The 13,595-nt window shown below is 40.8% G+C and overlaps 1 protein-coding gene across 2 annotated transcripts in view; it reads right to left on the reverse strand.

The window, feature by feature from the left end:
• Nucleotides 1-1,250: 1,250 nt before the first annotated feature.
• TJP2 (tight junction protein 2) overlaps nucleotides 1,251-13,595 on the reverse strand; it is a 69,170-nt gene continuing 56,825 nt past the window's right edge. For both annotated transcript variants that reach the window (XM_075020973.1, XM_075020974.1), the window contains 12 exons: nucleotides 13,369-13,477; nucleotides 12,455-12,665; nucleotides 10,995-11,182; nucleotides 8,701-8,796; nucleotides 8,514-8,593; nucleotides 7,212-7,422; nucleotides 6,704-6,804; nucleotides 6,122-6,334; nucleotides 5,653-5,763; nucleotides 4,348-4,683; nucleotides 3,837-3,922; nucleotides 1,251-2,174 (listed from right to left, as the gene is read on the reverse strand). In XM_075020973.1, the coding sequence (XP_074877074.1) occupies nucleotides 2,006-2,174; nucleotides 3,837-3,922; nucleotides 4,348-4,683; nucleotides 5,653-5,763; nucleotides 6,122-6,334; nucleotides 6,704-6,804; nucleotides 7,212-7,422; nucleotides 8,514-8,593; nucleotides 8,701-8,796; nucleotides 10,995-11,182; nucleotides 12,455-12,665; nucleotides 13,369-13,477 (1,911 nt within the window). In that variant the 3' untranslated portion in view covers nucleotides 1,251-2,005. The remainder of the gene's footprint in view (nucleotides 2,175-3,836; nucleotides 3,923-4,347; nucleotides 4,684-5,652; nucleotides 5,764-6,121; nucleotides 6,335-6,703; nucleotides 6,805-7,211; nucleotides 7,423-8,513; nucleotides 8,594-8,700; nucleotides 8,797-10,994; nucleotides 11,183-12,454; nucleotides 12,666-13,368; nucleotides 13,478-13,595) is intronic.

A 13,595-nucleotide genomic window follows, 5' to 3' on the forward strand; every position in this document is an offset into this window, starting at 1 on the left:
AAAATCTTTATCAATGATCGGGATGAGGGGACCGAGTGCACCCTCAGCAAGCTTGCAGACGACACCAAGTTGGGCGGGAGGGTTGGTCTGCTTGAGGGTAGGAAGGCTCCACAGAGGGATCTGGACAGGCTGGATCGATGGGCCGAGGCCAATCGTACGAGACTCAGCAAGGCTCAGTGCCGCTTCCTGGACTTGGCTCCAACAGCATCCCGGCTTGTATCAGCAATAGTGTGGCCAGCAGGACTAGGGAAGTGCTCATCCCTTTGTACTCGGCACTGGTGAGGCCGCACCTTGAATGCCGTGTTCAGTTTCGGGCCCCTCGCTACCAGAAAGACGCTGGGGTGCCGGAGCGCATCCAAAGCAGAGCAACGAAGCTGGCAAAGGGTCTAGAGAACAAGTCCTGTGAGGAGCAGCCGAAAGGACTGGGGTTGTGTAGCCTGCGGAGGAGGAGGCTGAGGGGAGACCTTATTGCTCTCTACAGCTACCTGAAAGGAGGTTGTAGCGAGGTGGGTGTCGGTCTCTTCTCCCAAGGAACAAGCGATAGGACGAGAGGAAACGGCTCAGGGGAGGTTTAGACTGGCCAGTAGGAAAAATGTCTTCACCGAAAGGGTTGTCAGGCATCGGAAGAGGCTGCCCAGGGAAGTGGTGGAGCGACCATCCCTGGAGATGTTCAAAAGACGTGTAGACGTGGCACTTAGGGACACGGGTTGTCGGCGGACTTGGCAGTGCTAGCTTTACGGTTGGACTCGATGATCTTAAGGGTCTTCTCCAACCTAAATGATTCTATTCTATGATTCCAATATATGGTGAGCAACACAAGTTTTCTCATCTGAGATGCACCTATTTCTTCGCTTCAAGAAAATTCTATGTTTTTTTGTTTTAAGAAAGCATTAGAAAACCATGTTTTCTATCGCATGAGCAAAAATAAATTTCTCTATGACCCTTTCAAGAATTTTTATTCTATATAGCAGAATTAAGGATAAATAGCATTAATGCGGGGGCAGAATTTGATACTCTAAAAGATAAGTCTCTTGCAGGAAGTCCATAGCTCCTTGTCAGTTTTCTTTTAAATCACAACAAATTTTGAAACGATGTTCAGAACAGTGGGAAGCAGCATCAACAGTGATGTTTCCCAGTTACTTGAACCGCAGGAGATGAGACCCTGAACTGAAGAGTGTACTGCTGTTAAGTATACTCATGAAAGTCAGAGATTCTAGAAGACTAGTAGAAGAAAAATAAGATACACAAGGTTTGTCTAGAATATATGCTTTATTATTTGCAGTCTGTGTAAATTTTAATATATGATTGAATTTCTACATCATTTTCTCTGTTTAAGCACATCCTGGTCTTTTCCAACAACCCAGTCAGTTGCACCTTTATTATGTACAGTCAGTATTTATGAAATATTGCATATGCACCTATGAACTTAGAAAAATAACATGCAAGGGAAATTGTTACCATGAAACTGATAAAAAAAAAAAAAAAAAGGTAAAACAGTCTATCCCCTTTTAGTGTGTTATGGCTTTGCACCAAGTATCAGATGTCAAAACAAACAGTTTAAGATGCTTCTTGTTAAAGGCACTTACTGTTCTTCAAATACACTTTCATATTCAGTTGTATTGCAATAAGAAGTCTATCTCTGGGATCGTACTTTCATAACACAGTAGAACAGTCCAAAAAGGCAGCATTAATACAAGGGAAAAAAGGGTTTTTATATTAAAATATGAAAATACCAAGAATTAACACAAACTGTCAGGATTTGGTCCTCATAAAACAGGCAACAGCATTCAGGCAATAGTGATTTCTTTTCTTAGATGCTAACAAAAGTAATATCCCCAAAAATGAACTCTTCCAGTTCCAGCGTATAGATATGTCTAAGTTGAGTAGCGTATCCTCTAACACCACCCCCAATAAAAATATAGCTCTTCAAGACTAACTACTGCTCCATGTTGGCTGTGAAGGAAGAAACCTCAAAAGAGCATTATACATGCACATACTAGCAAGCCTACAATTCTGTGTCTCTGTATCTGGACAGCTGTCCATAATACCCCTTCTTAGAGTGGTCTGATAGCTGCCGGCGGTACTCCTCCTCCTCCTCCGCATCGCTGCCGTAGCTGCCACGGTTCTCTAGGTAAGGTCTAATAGGAGGTTTCTGGGGTTCTGGAGCTCTGGAGCTAACACAGCAAGACAGGGAAAAAGAGAGATGATGTTTACTTCCATTCTGAAAAACTCAAAAATAATTAATATTGGCTTTATGGCCATGTACAACCTAGAAAGGCATATGGAGTAAGCAAAACCCCTCCTAGCCCATAAACAATTGCATAGCCATGGTAAGTATATCTGGAGAGGCATCTTACTTCCATCAAGCTGTAGCCTGATGTTCAGATTTGATCTACTCAACCTACCTGGAAGAATGCCAAATTTAACTAAAACAGCCCAGCATACATACATACAGATCAAGAGCTTTACAGCACTTCATTCCCTGAGCAGAAAGGTTTTCAGCCATGGCTGCTACCCCAGCTGACATTTTCCTCAATTATTTTTGCACCAGATTCTTTCTATGCTTGCTGCTTCTTTTGCATCCCCAGTTTCCTGTCTCAAAGTCTGAAGACTACTTATGTGACATTTCTTAAATTGATAGCCTTCTCTCCTCAATCAAGACTCTCACTAGACCTCTCATCCTTAAAAGTGGGCAGAAATAACCCACACGTTTGCATTTTATACACTCTGGTGCTATGCATTTAATGTGACACTAAGCAGATATATAGAAATAAAATCTGCCAAGGAAGGGCATTGCCTCAGTTTTAAAAGCCATGATTTTTTGTAGTCCACATTGTACAAAGCCAAGATGTTATCCTCCTTCCGCATTCCCCTAGTGCTTAAACACTCCCCCTAGGCCAATCGTTAACATTCCTGTAAAAAGGCAACAGCACTGATTTCTGTATGTAAGCAAACACTCTGCGTATGCGGTTAAAGGTTACTTTTCACTACTTCTAAAAAGCTTCCAAGGCTATATAAAAAAGTATGCTTTTCTGAACCCCCAAGAAGGCCTGAAAATAATCGCTTCATGTTTTCCATTTTTGTATTTTAGTTTTATACTATGACATCAAAGGATTTGATTCACTAGAAAAAAAAGTCCCATTTCTATTGGCTATTACTAGGAGGCAAGAAAAACTTAAAAGACCTGCAGAGCACAAAACAAAATCCATCATACAGTGTGTGTTAGCTCTTGCATAAGTGACTGCTCAAGTCACAGAAATATGCAGTGTGTAGGGTAAGATCACACAATGGTCAACCAGTCCAAAACTCATTGAATTTCAATGAAAGACTACTACTTTCACAAGACTTGATGGGTGACTTCAGGGAAGTTTCATCCTCAGTTTCCCTACCCACACAATACATCTGTAACTGAATAAGCATTTAAGTAATTAGGTATTATTAAGTAACCAAACCAGCAATTATTTGTTAGGATAGAATAACAGTCATCAAGTGTCTAGCACAGGAAAAATGGACATCAGAGGACATGAATGCAGAAAAGCTGAGTAATACTGACTGGGGCAAAAAACTGGCTCTGCAAATATTATAGCAAAAGAATACAGTGTTTCTTCCTAGGTAACTCAAATACTATGAATGAACTAAAAGAAAAAATATCCTGAAAACCAAGAAGATTGCAGTGAAATTTTGTCCCACCTTTACAGTAATCTTTAAGGCACAACAATGAAGCAATACACCAAGGCAGGATTATTTGTATGAATAAAAAACTGGCAAGATCAGTTTTCCTCCTGCTGGTGAAGCAAACAGTCAAGACAGAATACTTTAAACTGGATACACCTTACCTCACAGGCTGGGGCCAGTTCTGTTCTGACTTTGGTGTTTTGACAGGGACAGCATAAATATCCGGGTGCTTCTGGGCTATTTCAAGCTTTAAAAGAAAATAGGAGAAAATAACTGTTCTTTTTAAGTCTATCCATTAGGAATCCTAGACTGTAGATCTAGCAGATCTGAAACAAAGCACAAATTGATAACTGATCTTATTCATACTCCTGCAATTATGTAATTATATAACTATTCTTTTGCTAGAATAGTAATCCAAAGTGCATGTGAAAAAAATGGATTGCCGAAAGCAACAGGATTATTAGAAGTCAGCTTTCTATAGTTACAATAGGAAGCCTTAAAATACGCCCTCTTTTTACATTCAAATTCACACAATAGTATGTCTGTACGTATGGTTTCCCAAACTTCTCTCCCCAGAGGCAAGACAGTCCAAGGGCATGATTTTCATTTTCAGGATGCAGGCTGTTCTATATGCTGGAAAAGACAGCAGGGGGAGAATGCATCTGTTCGTACCCTGGCATTCTGGGCCTCTTGTAGCTCTTGCATTCTTTGCATCCTTGCCTTATGATCCATCTCCTCAAATATTTTTACTTTCCTCAATACAGATTTTGGAGTATTTTCTTGTTCACTTTCTTCCTCTTCCAACTTTGCCTCCTCCTCTTCTTCTGCAGCTGGGACTGCTGGCTGAGAGTTTCTCAGGATGGGACGCCCAAAGGCAGGTTTCACAGAAACAGGTGGTGGTGCTGCTTTAGCTGATACAATTGAAGTCTCACTGCTGACAGCAACATTACTTGGTTTGGAGTCATAGTTCTTGGGGAAGTCATATGGATCCTCTTTCTGTAACTTTCCCTGTAAGTATAAAACACGCAAACAAAGTCTACATCAGCGACTTCATAATTTTCATTTCAAATGACTGTTTTAATCTGAAATGAATCATTTTTCCTATGTATTTAACAGTGTCAACCTTCATCTGAAGTAACACTTGAAAGGTATTTGAACTGCTGCAACATTTTAGCCATACACTCATACTCTACACATCAACCTATAGAAGACTAGGATGTTTACACTTGTTTGTCCCATTTGTTAAGGATTACCAGAACTATGTGTGTTAGGGGGCAGCACAGAGAAAACTGACCTCCTAAATGATTTGTCAGTACTACCTGACATAGAATATCACTACCAGGAGTTTAGAAGTGCACAAGACCCAAGTCTGTTTTCTATTCCATCTTTATTTTCCTTACACATATCCTACTCTGCCTAGTCTCCATTGCCAAGGCATACTTTAATATAATTTGAATATATGCAGTATGTGAGGGCACCCATCTTCATAAAGAAAGGACTTTGGGGTCAGGTGAGATCAGGAATTGCTAAAACAGAGTTTGGTGTCCAAACATCATGATTTTTTTCCCTGCATCACTCCTGAGCAAGGTTTAAATAAACAGTTAACATAAATTTCTAGTGATGGAGACCAATTTCAGAGGTGGTAGATTCTGGTTTTGTGCTTCACAATAATGGCTGTCAGATACATTAGCCTACATTTGTTCTTGCTGAGCTAAAAAAGTGCCTTTCAATTTGTTAGCACACACAAAAAGGAGTCTACTTTCTTATTCCATACAGAGATTACACATATTTGAAGAGAACTGTTACCCTTTAAGTTTTTAACCTGCTTGGTCCTGCAATACTTTCAGTCATTCCTTCTCTCCACACTTAAAATATTTTCTAGTCTCTGATCATGCCTATTGCTCTTCTTAATGTGGCACCCTGGAGAGTCCTCCAGAAAGAGGAACTTTGTATTCAGATTTGTTTCTGTAAGTTTACCTTAGGTGGTTCAGGCTTGAATGCTGGAGGTGGACTTGGTTCTCTAAGGATCTCCTTGCTACCAGCTTTTCTCAACTGAGCCCTTGGTTCTGGACTAAATTTTTTTAAACTCTGTGAAAGAAAGTAAGAGATAAAATCACTGCATTATCCAGTAATTCTATCATTTTTTCTCCCTCTCAAGTTTACTATTTTGGGAACAGTAACCAGGAGTCAAATGACTGTCAGCAACCTGGCCACAATCACTGCAGATAAAATTGCAAAATTCAAGGTGATGAGGCATCATCAGGAGACTTATAGAGTTAAGCAGAAAAGCAGAGCTATTATTATTTTTGCTCTACACAATGTAGCTCTAAAACACTATCAGAGGTAAGATAAAGCTGCAGTTTAAAAGCCTCTAATTTTTAAGCCATACATACAGGGCTTTCAGAAAGTCCAAAGTACAGTCTTGTTGAAAATCCAGTCATCTCACCTCCTCATGATGCACAGGTTCAGATGACCGGCTAACAGATGAAATCCTTGGTTCGTCCAAGGGCTCATCAAGTTCATTGTCAGTGTATGCCCCCCCTTCTCCATCTGTATCCTCTAGGTCACTGATCAGACGGCTGTCACAACTCAAATAGTCAGCACCCATTGCAGTAAGGTAAGACATACGATCATCTGCATCATCTTCCATGCCATCCATCTAGAGAAAAGTCAGTAAGAATTAAGGAACAAAGATTAAATATATAAAAATCAGAGTCTAGTTAGGTCACAACATGATGCCAAACAACTCCTTCAGAATGACTTTGCAGAACTGAAAGAAAGTCTAATGCAGAATCATAAAGGAAAGTCCTGTAAAAGTTTATGCCTCCTCACCATTCTCCCCTAGCCACAGCATTAGTATAACAGAAAGAACTATAATAAGTAATTTTTTGTTTCCAAGAAAGACATCAGCTGACTACTTGTCTAACCTATCCAGCATTGGCAAACAAAATTCTGAAAAATTTTTACTGGCAAGAGATTTATCTTGAGACATCTGTGTAACCTGGTATAGTATGGACTGACTCCTTACCTTTCCTTCTGATACCCATACTGCTTCTCCTTGCTGTTGCTGAATTGTATCTTTCAGACTACCATACCAGCTATCATTGGCCGAATTCAAATTGATGGTGGCTGTAAAAATTGAAGGAAAAAGCATACATACACAGCAAATGCAATGTGAACCTTTATCCAGTCTTTGCTGTTTAACACTTTTTGTTTTAGTTATGTGAGAATGTTAAACAGCCATTTCATTTAGATCACTAACAGAAGCATGGTATTGTTATTTTATTGTTTGTCCATTCCCCAAACTTATTAAATCACTTATCTTTTAATGACAGTACACCGATTCAAAATTTCTTTTGTATTAGAATTTGGCAGAACAAGGAACTTTGAAAAAAGTCAAGGAAGGGATTGCTCATGACCATACCTTCACACCCTTTTAGTTCCAGCCTGCAGAGTAGTAAGTGGATGTCTCAAGACTCACACAGTCACATCCACTACTCTGTTGGTAAGCAGGTTAGACATGCATTCTTCCTTACCTGTAAAGAGGTGGGAACAAGTTTTCTTCAGTTTGTTTGCTTGCTCATAAAGTTTTCTCGAGCTCTTGTTAGATGTGGAACATAGCCTTTGTCTCATGGTTTTCACACCCTGCTTACTGTCTGGGTTAAAGAAGACCACAATTGGAAACCACTGGGTATAATTTAGCAGGTCCACTGCTTTAGGAGTCACATCCAACAGAGCATGTTTATCCTGTTAAGAAGAAAGCCCAGTCAGTGTGTGGCTTATGGGGAACAAGAGGAGGTGGTTGGAACATGGTATCCTAAGAAAACCAGGATATTTTTGTCCAACAAACCCCCACAATTTGTTGGATTTTTTTCCCCTGCAGTTATATCAGATCCAGAAGCCACAGCAGGCAGCCTTTTTCTTTCAGGTCCATTTTCCTGAACAGCTTTTGCCTGAATGTCCACATTCTTATGTTAACTAACTCTCATGTTAAATAAAATGCAATTATTCCACTTTTTTTTTTTTTAATAGGTAGTGAAAGTTAACTAGATTTTCTCTCTACCTGCCCCTTCCACAGCTTCTACTACCACAACTATTCTGTATGCTATCTGTGAGCTTTTATCTACACTTACTAGCTGAGACAAATCTTACTTTTTTCATTTAATATATTCCTTCTTAGCTACTTCTACTGCAAAAATGAATGGGATTTTCAAACATGTGCTTCAGTGAGGCCTGAGCTCTGAACAGACTTCTGTGTGACATTCTAACCCTCCGGCATCAATTTTATTGCGCAATAAGCAGGGCAATAAGATGGAGTACGTTCTTTTTGCCTACGTTTTTCAGGCTTCTTTATTACCACCTATTTACTTTATCTCTAAACAGTATTACAAAAAGAGTCAATGCAGTCTCAGAAGATGCTACTTAGCTATCATAGTCACTTCCTGTTCAGTTCAACGGTAGTAACTCTGAAGCATTCTAAAACATTAAGTTTCTGATGACAGTAACAGCAAGTAGAGCACTGAACGACAGTAAGGCCTCCATGGCAAATTCAGAAAGCACATAGTAAAACATAGATGCCCCCTCTGTTCAAATTTAGAATGGACTAAGGAAGGAGAATTTAATTTCTAGTATCAGGGTCACCCTCCCACTTGAAGGACAGCTATCAAAATCATAAAAATTGTTATTGAACAATTTCAAAACAATCCTGTCATTAAGCCAAGTCCGCTTATTACAGAAATAGATGCCATGAAGATTTGAGGACTCTGCAAGTTCTAGGAGCAAACATATCAAACAACACACCTTTGAGTGTAAGCAATTTTCACAGAGAAATACTCTACCTGCTCAATGATCTGCCTCACAGTGTTCAAGCGCACTACCCCAGTTGACTTCTCTGAACCTGCGTCTCTGGGTTCTGTCTCTGCAAAGACAACATTTTAGCTTATCTAGACTGGTCAGGCAGCTATGATTATTAAGTTAGCCATTCTCTCAGTTAAGGATGATGAGGAAGCTAGGAGGACAACTTACTTGCTGTCTGGTACAGGTGAGGCAAATCATTTGACAACTTCTCCATAGCAACGTCTGCAACAGGGCCAAATATCACCACAGGTCTCTTAAAACCAGCTGAAAGAAAAGTATTTGGAGAAAAGATAAGTCTGTGTATTGGCTTTGTGTGGCAAGGCTTTGGTAGCGGGGGGGGCGGTTATAGGGATGGCTTCTGTAAGAAGCTGCTGGAAGTTTCCCCTGTGTTCGAGAGAGTCAATACCAGCCGGCTCTAAGACGGACCCGCAGCCGGCCAAGACCGAGCCAATCAGCGATAGTGGTAGCACCTCTGGGATAACATTTTTAAGAAGGAAAAAAAAGTTGGGACAAATGGAAATGGCAGCCGGAGAGAGGAGTGAGAACATGTAAGAGAAACAACCCTGCAGACACCCAGGTCAGTGAAGAAGGAGGGGGAGGAGATGCTCCAGGTGCCGGAGCAGAGATTCCCCTGCAGCCTGTGGGGAAGACCCTGGTGAGGCAGGCTGTCCCCCTGCAGACCAGGGAGGTCCACGGTGGAGCAGATCTCCACCTGCAGCCCGGGGAGGACACCATGCTTGAGCAGGCGGGTTCCCAAAGGAGGCTGTGACCCTGTGGGAACCCCGCGCTGGAGCAGGCTCCTGGCAGGACCTGCGGATCTGTGGAGACAGGAGCCCACGGAGCAGGTTTTCTGGCAGGACTTGTGACCTCGTGAGGGACCCACTCTGGAACACTCTGTGCCTGAAGGACTGCACACCGTGGAAAGGACCCACGTTGGAGAAGTTCGTGGAGGACTGTCTCCCGTGGGAGGGACCCCACGCTGGAGCAGGGGAAGAGTGTGATGAGTCCTCCCCCTGAGGAGGATGAAGTGGCAGAAAATAATGTGTAAACTGACCATAAACCCCATTCCCTGTCCCTCTGCGCCGCTGGGTGGGGGTTGGTAAAGAATCCAGGAGTGAAGTTGTGGCCGGGAAGAAGGGAGGGGTGGAGGGAAGGTGTTCTGAGATTTGGTTTTATTTGTCATTACCCTACTCTGGTTGATTTGTAATAAATTGAGTTAATTTTCCCCAAGCTGAGTCTGTTTTGCCAGTGACGGTAATTGGTGAGTGATCTCTCCTGTCCTTATCTTGACCCACAAGCTCTTTGTTATATTTTCTCTCCCTGTCCAGCTGAGGAGGGGGAGTGATAGAATGGCTTTGGTGGGCACCTGGTGTCCAGCCAGGGTCAACCCACCACAGTCTGATAAAACTAGTTTTATATAAAAGTGGCACACACAAGATCCTCAATTACTATGCAAGGTTATGAGTAAGTTGAAGATATTAAAAATCATATTTTAAAAATTTTATTTCTCAAAAGTTTGTGCAAAAGCATAACTCACACAGAAAGCTATTTTTATCAGCTGAGAAAGCAAAAGAAGTGGTTTTAACTTAACAGCTTCCTTCTTGCTTCTAGTGAAGATGTATTTAGAGGATTCTATGTTCTGAAAACATACAGCAGATCTTCAGTAATCTTTCCATCCAGCAAAACTGCATGAACCTTGACCCAGTGGGTTTTGTGTGAATAAAGATACAAATGCTAAACCAGCTGCAGTGCAGCTTTAAGAAGCAAAGAAATGCAAAATTCTGTTATGCTTATGTCAAAACAAGTGCAAACACAGTCCTCATAAGCTAATGGGGGAATGCCATTCTATTGCCCAGTCTTCTTCTTGACATCTGGGAGCTCCTTTAAAACACTTTTTTACTATTTGTTTTGTTCCACAATACTGTCATGTGTCAACACCCAGAAAATTATCTTGATTTGCTCAACATCACTAGTAACATAGCTAGTTTAGAGTCACAGAGATGGACCACAACAACCTTGACTACCTTTGGACAATCTGTTGAAAACACTTGGGTTTTATTTGCTCTCAAGGTAATGTTAAAGTAGTATTTATGAGCAAGCTAAAGATTGTGATTGATCTCAGGCATATGGATTGTACTTTCAGAGCTAGCCAAGGGGAAGCTAAGGAAACAAGAAAACCCTGCTTGCTGCTTCTTTTTTTCATTCTAAACCTTGAAATTGGCATGTGTAATTTGGAGGCAAAGGAGAACAGCGGCAGTTTAAAAAAAGCTTCTTTCTTAAAGTAGTTAATAGCATCCAGAAATCTGCATTCTGAGAAAAATGTCATCCCCTCCTGTTGCTCAAATTGAACATTGAACCCCCAAATTGGATTTGTTCAAAATCACTTACTTAGCTGACCAAACATTTGGACACTAAACCAGTCAGCAATAAATGGGCAACTGGCTCACAGCAGTCTCACTTACCCTCACGCAACTGAACACGCTCATAAGCTGGGAATTTTGTGCTCACAGATACAATAGTTGTCAGATCCTCACGACTCTTCCTCAAATTCTTCTTTACTCCAGATCGCTGGCCACGTGTTCTCCAGAAGTCTGCTCTATCGCTTGAGCCATCTCTTTGGGCATTTTGAACACTGGCCATCTGCTCAGCTCTGACAGAGAAAGCACAGAGTTCATTTGTGCAGAACTAGTCAAAGAGGGCAAAGGCGCTTTCATCGAAGAACAACCAATTTTGAATTTGCAACAGGTAAGTTTGCCAGGTAGACAGCCATGAGTGGAGGAAAGAATAGAGAAGTCCAGGTTCTTTTCCCCTGGAGCAAACACAGTGTCTAAACAATGCTCTGACTTGCCATAGCTACAAGATTGCTGGGCAGCAATGAACTCTCAGGTCTTAAAACTGGTAATTCACACAAGCATAAATAAAAGAACGCAACTGCCAAGAGGTGGTGAGAGAGTGCAACTCAGAACTGAAGGCCTAAGAAATTTTGTCCCTGTTTTCTTCTCCATTAGGCTTTATAAGTTAAGTCACTACAGCATAGAAAAAAAGGCCAGTTTGGTCAGATCAGTTAACAGAGAGGACAGAATGTACTAACCAGGAAAGAGGCAGAGGAGTCACATAAGAAGCATATTTCAGGAACTTCTGTACAATGCAATTGTGAGCTTTCCATGCTCAAGAACTTAACAGCTACAGTCTAAAACATACGCTGATTTTTTTTTCTGATTAATTTGAATACTTTTACTCATTGTGCATATTTGAACACTTAGTATTACCTCACATGAATTTTGACTAGGAAAGCACATTTAAGCAAAAAACATTGCTGTGGTTCACTCAGTATTTCACACAAAAATAAGGACTACAGCTACCAAGAAATATTAGCCTTGGACTAAATTCTTGAAATATTTTTCCTAAGGATATACAAAAGAAATTCAAGCACTGAAGTTCTTTTAAAAGATTAATCATCAGTCGTCTTGAACAGACAGTCATGAGCTTCTTAAGGTGTACTTTTTTTGTTGCTTTGTTTGGTTTGATTTGATTTGGGGGGGGTACGGGGTAGAAGGGGGGAAAAAGGAAAAGAAAACAAAAAGGACCCTCCACCCATTTTCTAGAAAAGGAACTGAAACAGCTAGTGGTCAAAGCTTGACTGATTGCTGAAACAGGAGTTCTAGGTCTCTTTGCAAATACCTGATCTAGTATGCACATAACACCATCCTTTGTCATCTTCTCCTTATGTAATGCCATGGTTCTAAAATCTACATTTTTACAGGCACAATTGTTGTGAAAGTAAAGACAAAAGAATTTATTCATTCTTGGGTGGGGTGGAGGGGTGTGTGTGGAAAGTTATGACATAGGAAGCAAAAATCATTTGGGAAAAAAAAAATATCTTACTTCTAACAATAGATAGCATGACAGGATGCTACCTTACCTGCTCTTATTTGGAATGAGGCCCTTTTCCAGTTCATTTCCAATTCTCACGGCCAGCCAGTTTCCCAGTTTGCCATCATACAGTGTATCAACTACTCTAAAGATCTCCCCTCTGGTGAATGCTAAGCTCTGTGGTGACTCTTTTTCACACTCGAAGTGGCTCCTGATGAAGAAAGAATCTCCTCTGCCACAGGCCATGATGTCTCTGTAGACTGAAACAGGAACTCCCTTTTAGTTTATTTTTTTTTTTTTTACACTTGAAGGAAAGATTAAGCTGTCATCCTAGAGAACAGTTTTGAAAGCCTTCCCCTCCACTGAAAAAGATGCACAACCACAGCCTTCCCATCCATTGCCCTACACACACATTATCAAGACTGTTCTATACTTGTACATGCACAGCCCTTGCAGCTCTGAGGGAAGGAGGTACTTGCACCTTCCCAAAGCAAAAGGCAACTATGGTACTTCAATATTACAGTAGGCTGTCTCTCCCAACGGGAAATCAAGAGGCTTTACTTGCTCCTCAGTTCATCAGTAAAACTGTCCATTTGCTGCTGACTGAATCCCTTATGACTGCCAAGGTACAGCAGAAAAGGAATGCTAACAGCAGATCTTGGGCTAGCTGCTACAGACAGAAAAGCAGAAAGAACAAGCAGTACATTGTCGCTCTTCAGGATTAAGAAGAAATGCAATTTGCTAATAATGAAAGAGATGGACAAGTGCTCTGAAAAACACATCACACATGCACATCTGTATGACCCTCGTAGTATGGAATATAGCTATGTTCTAAACTACTGAAAAGGAGGGTAACTAAAATGCTACCAAGAATAAGCACAAGAAAGATTATTTGTGGTTTCACTGACAAAACAGAGCTTAAAAGCTTCATGAATATACACTCACTTTGTTCAAAGCACCTACCTTCATATTTGCTTTGAGCCAAAATTGTCACTGTTTCACCTTTGGGAATTTCTAAGAGATACAAAACAGCATCTTCCCGAACAATGCCTCTGAAGTCTTGAGTGTTCACCTATGTACCAAAAAACCCCAACTTTAAACAAAAAGAAAATCAACACCTGAAAAATCAATGATAAAAGGAATAACCAAAGATTTTTCTTGAATCTAAAAAATCTCAAATATTCTCTTCC

The sequence above is a fragment of the Buteo buteo genome, chromosome Z (genome assembly GCF_964188355.1).
Source record: "Buteo buteo chromosome Z, bButBut1.hap1.1, whole genome shotgun sequence".
Classification (NCBI taxonomy): Eukaryota; Metazoa; Chordata; class Aves; order Accipitriformes; family Accipitridae; genus Buteo; species Buteo buteo.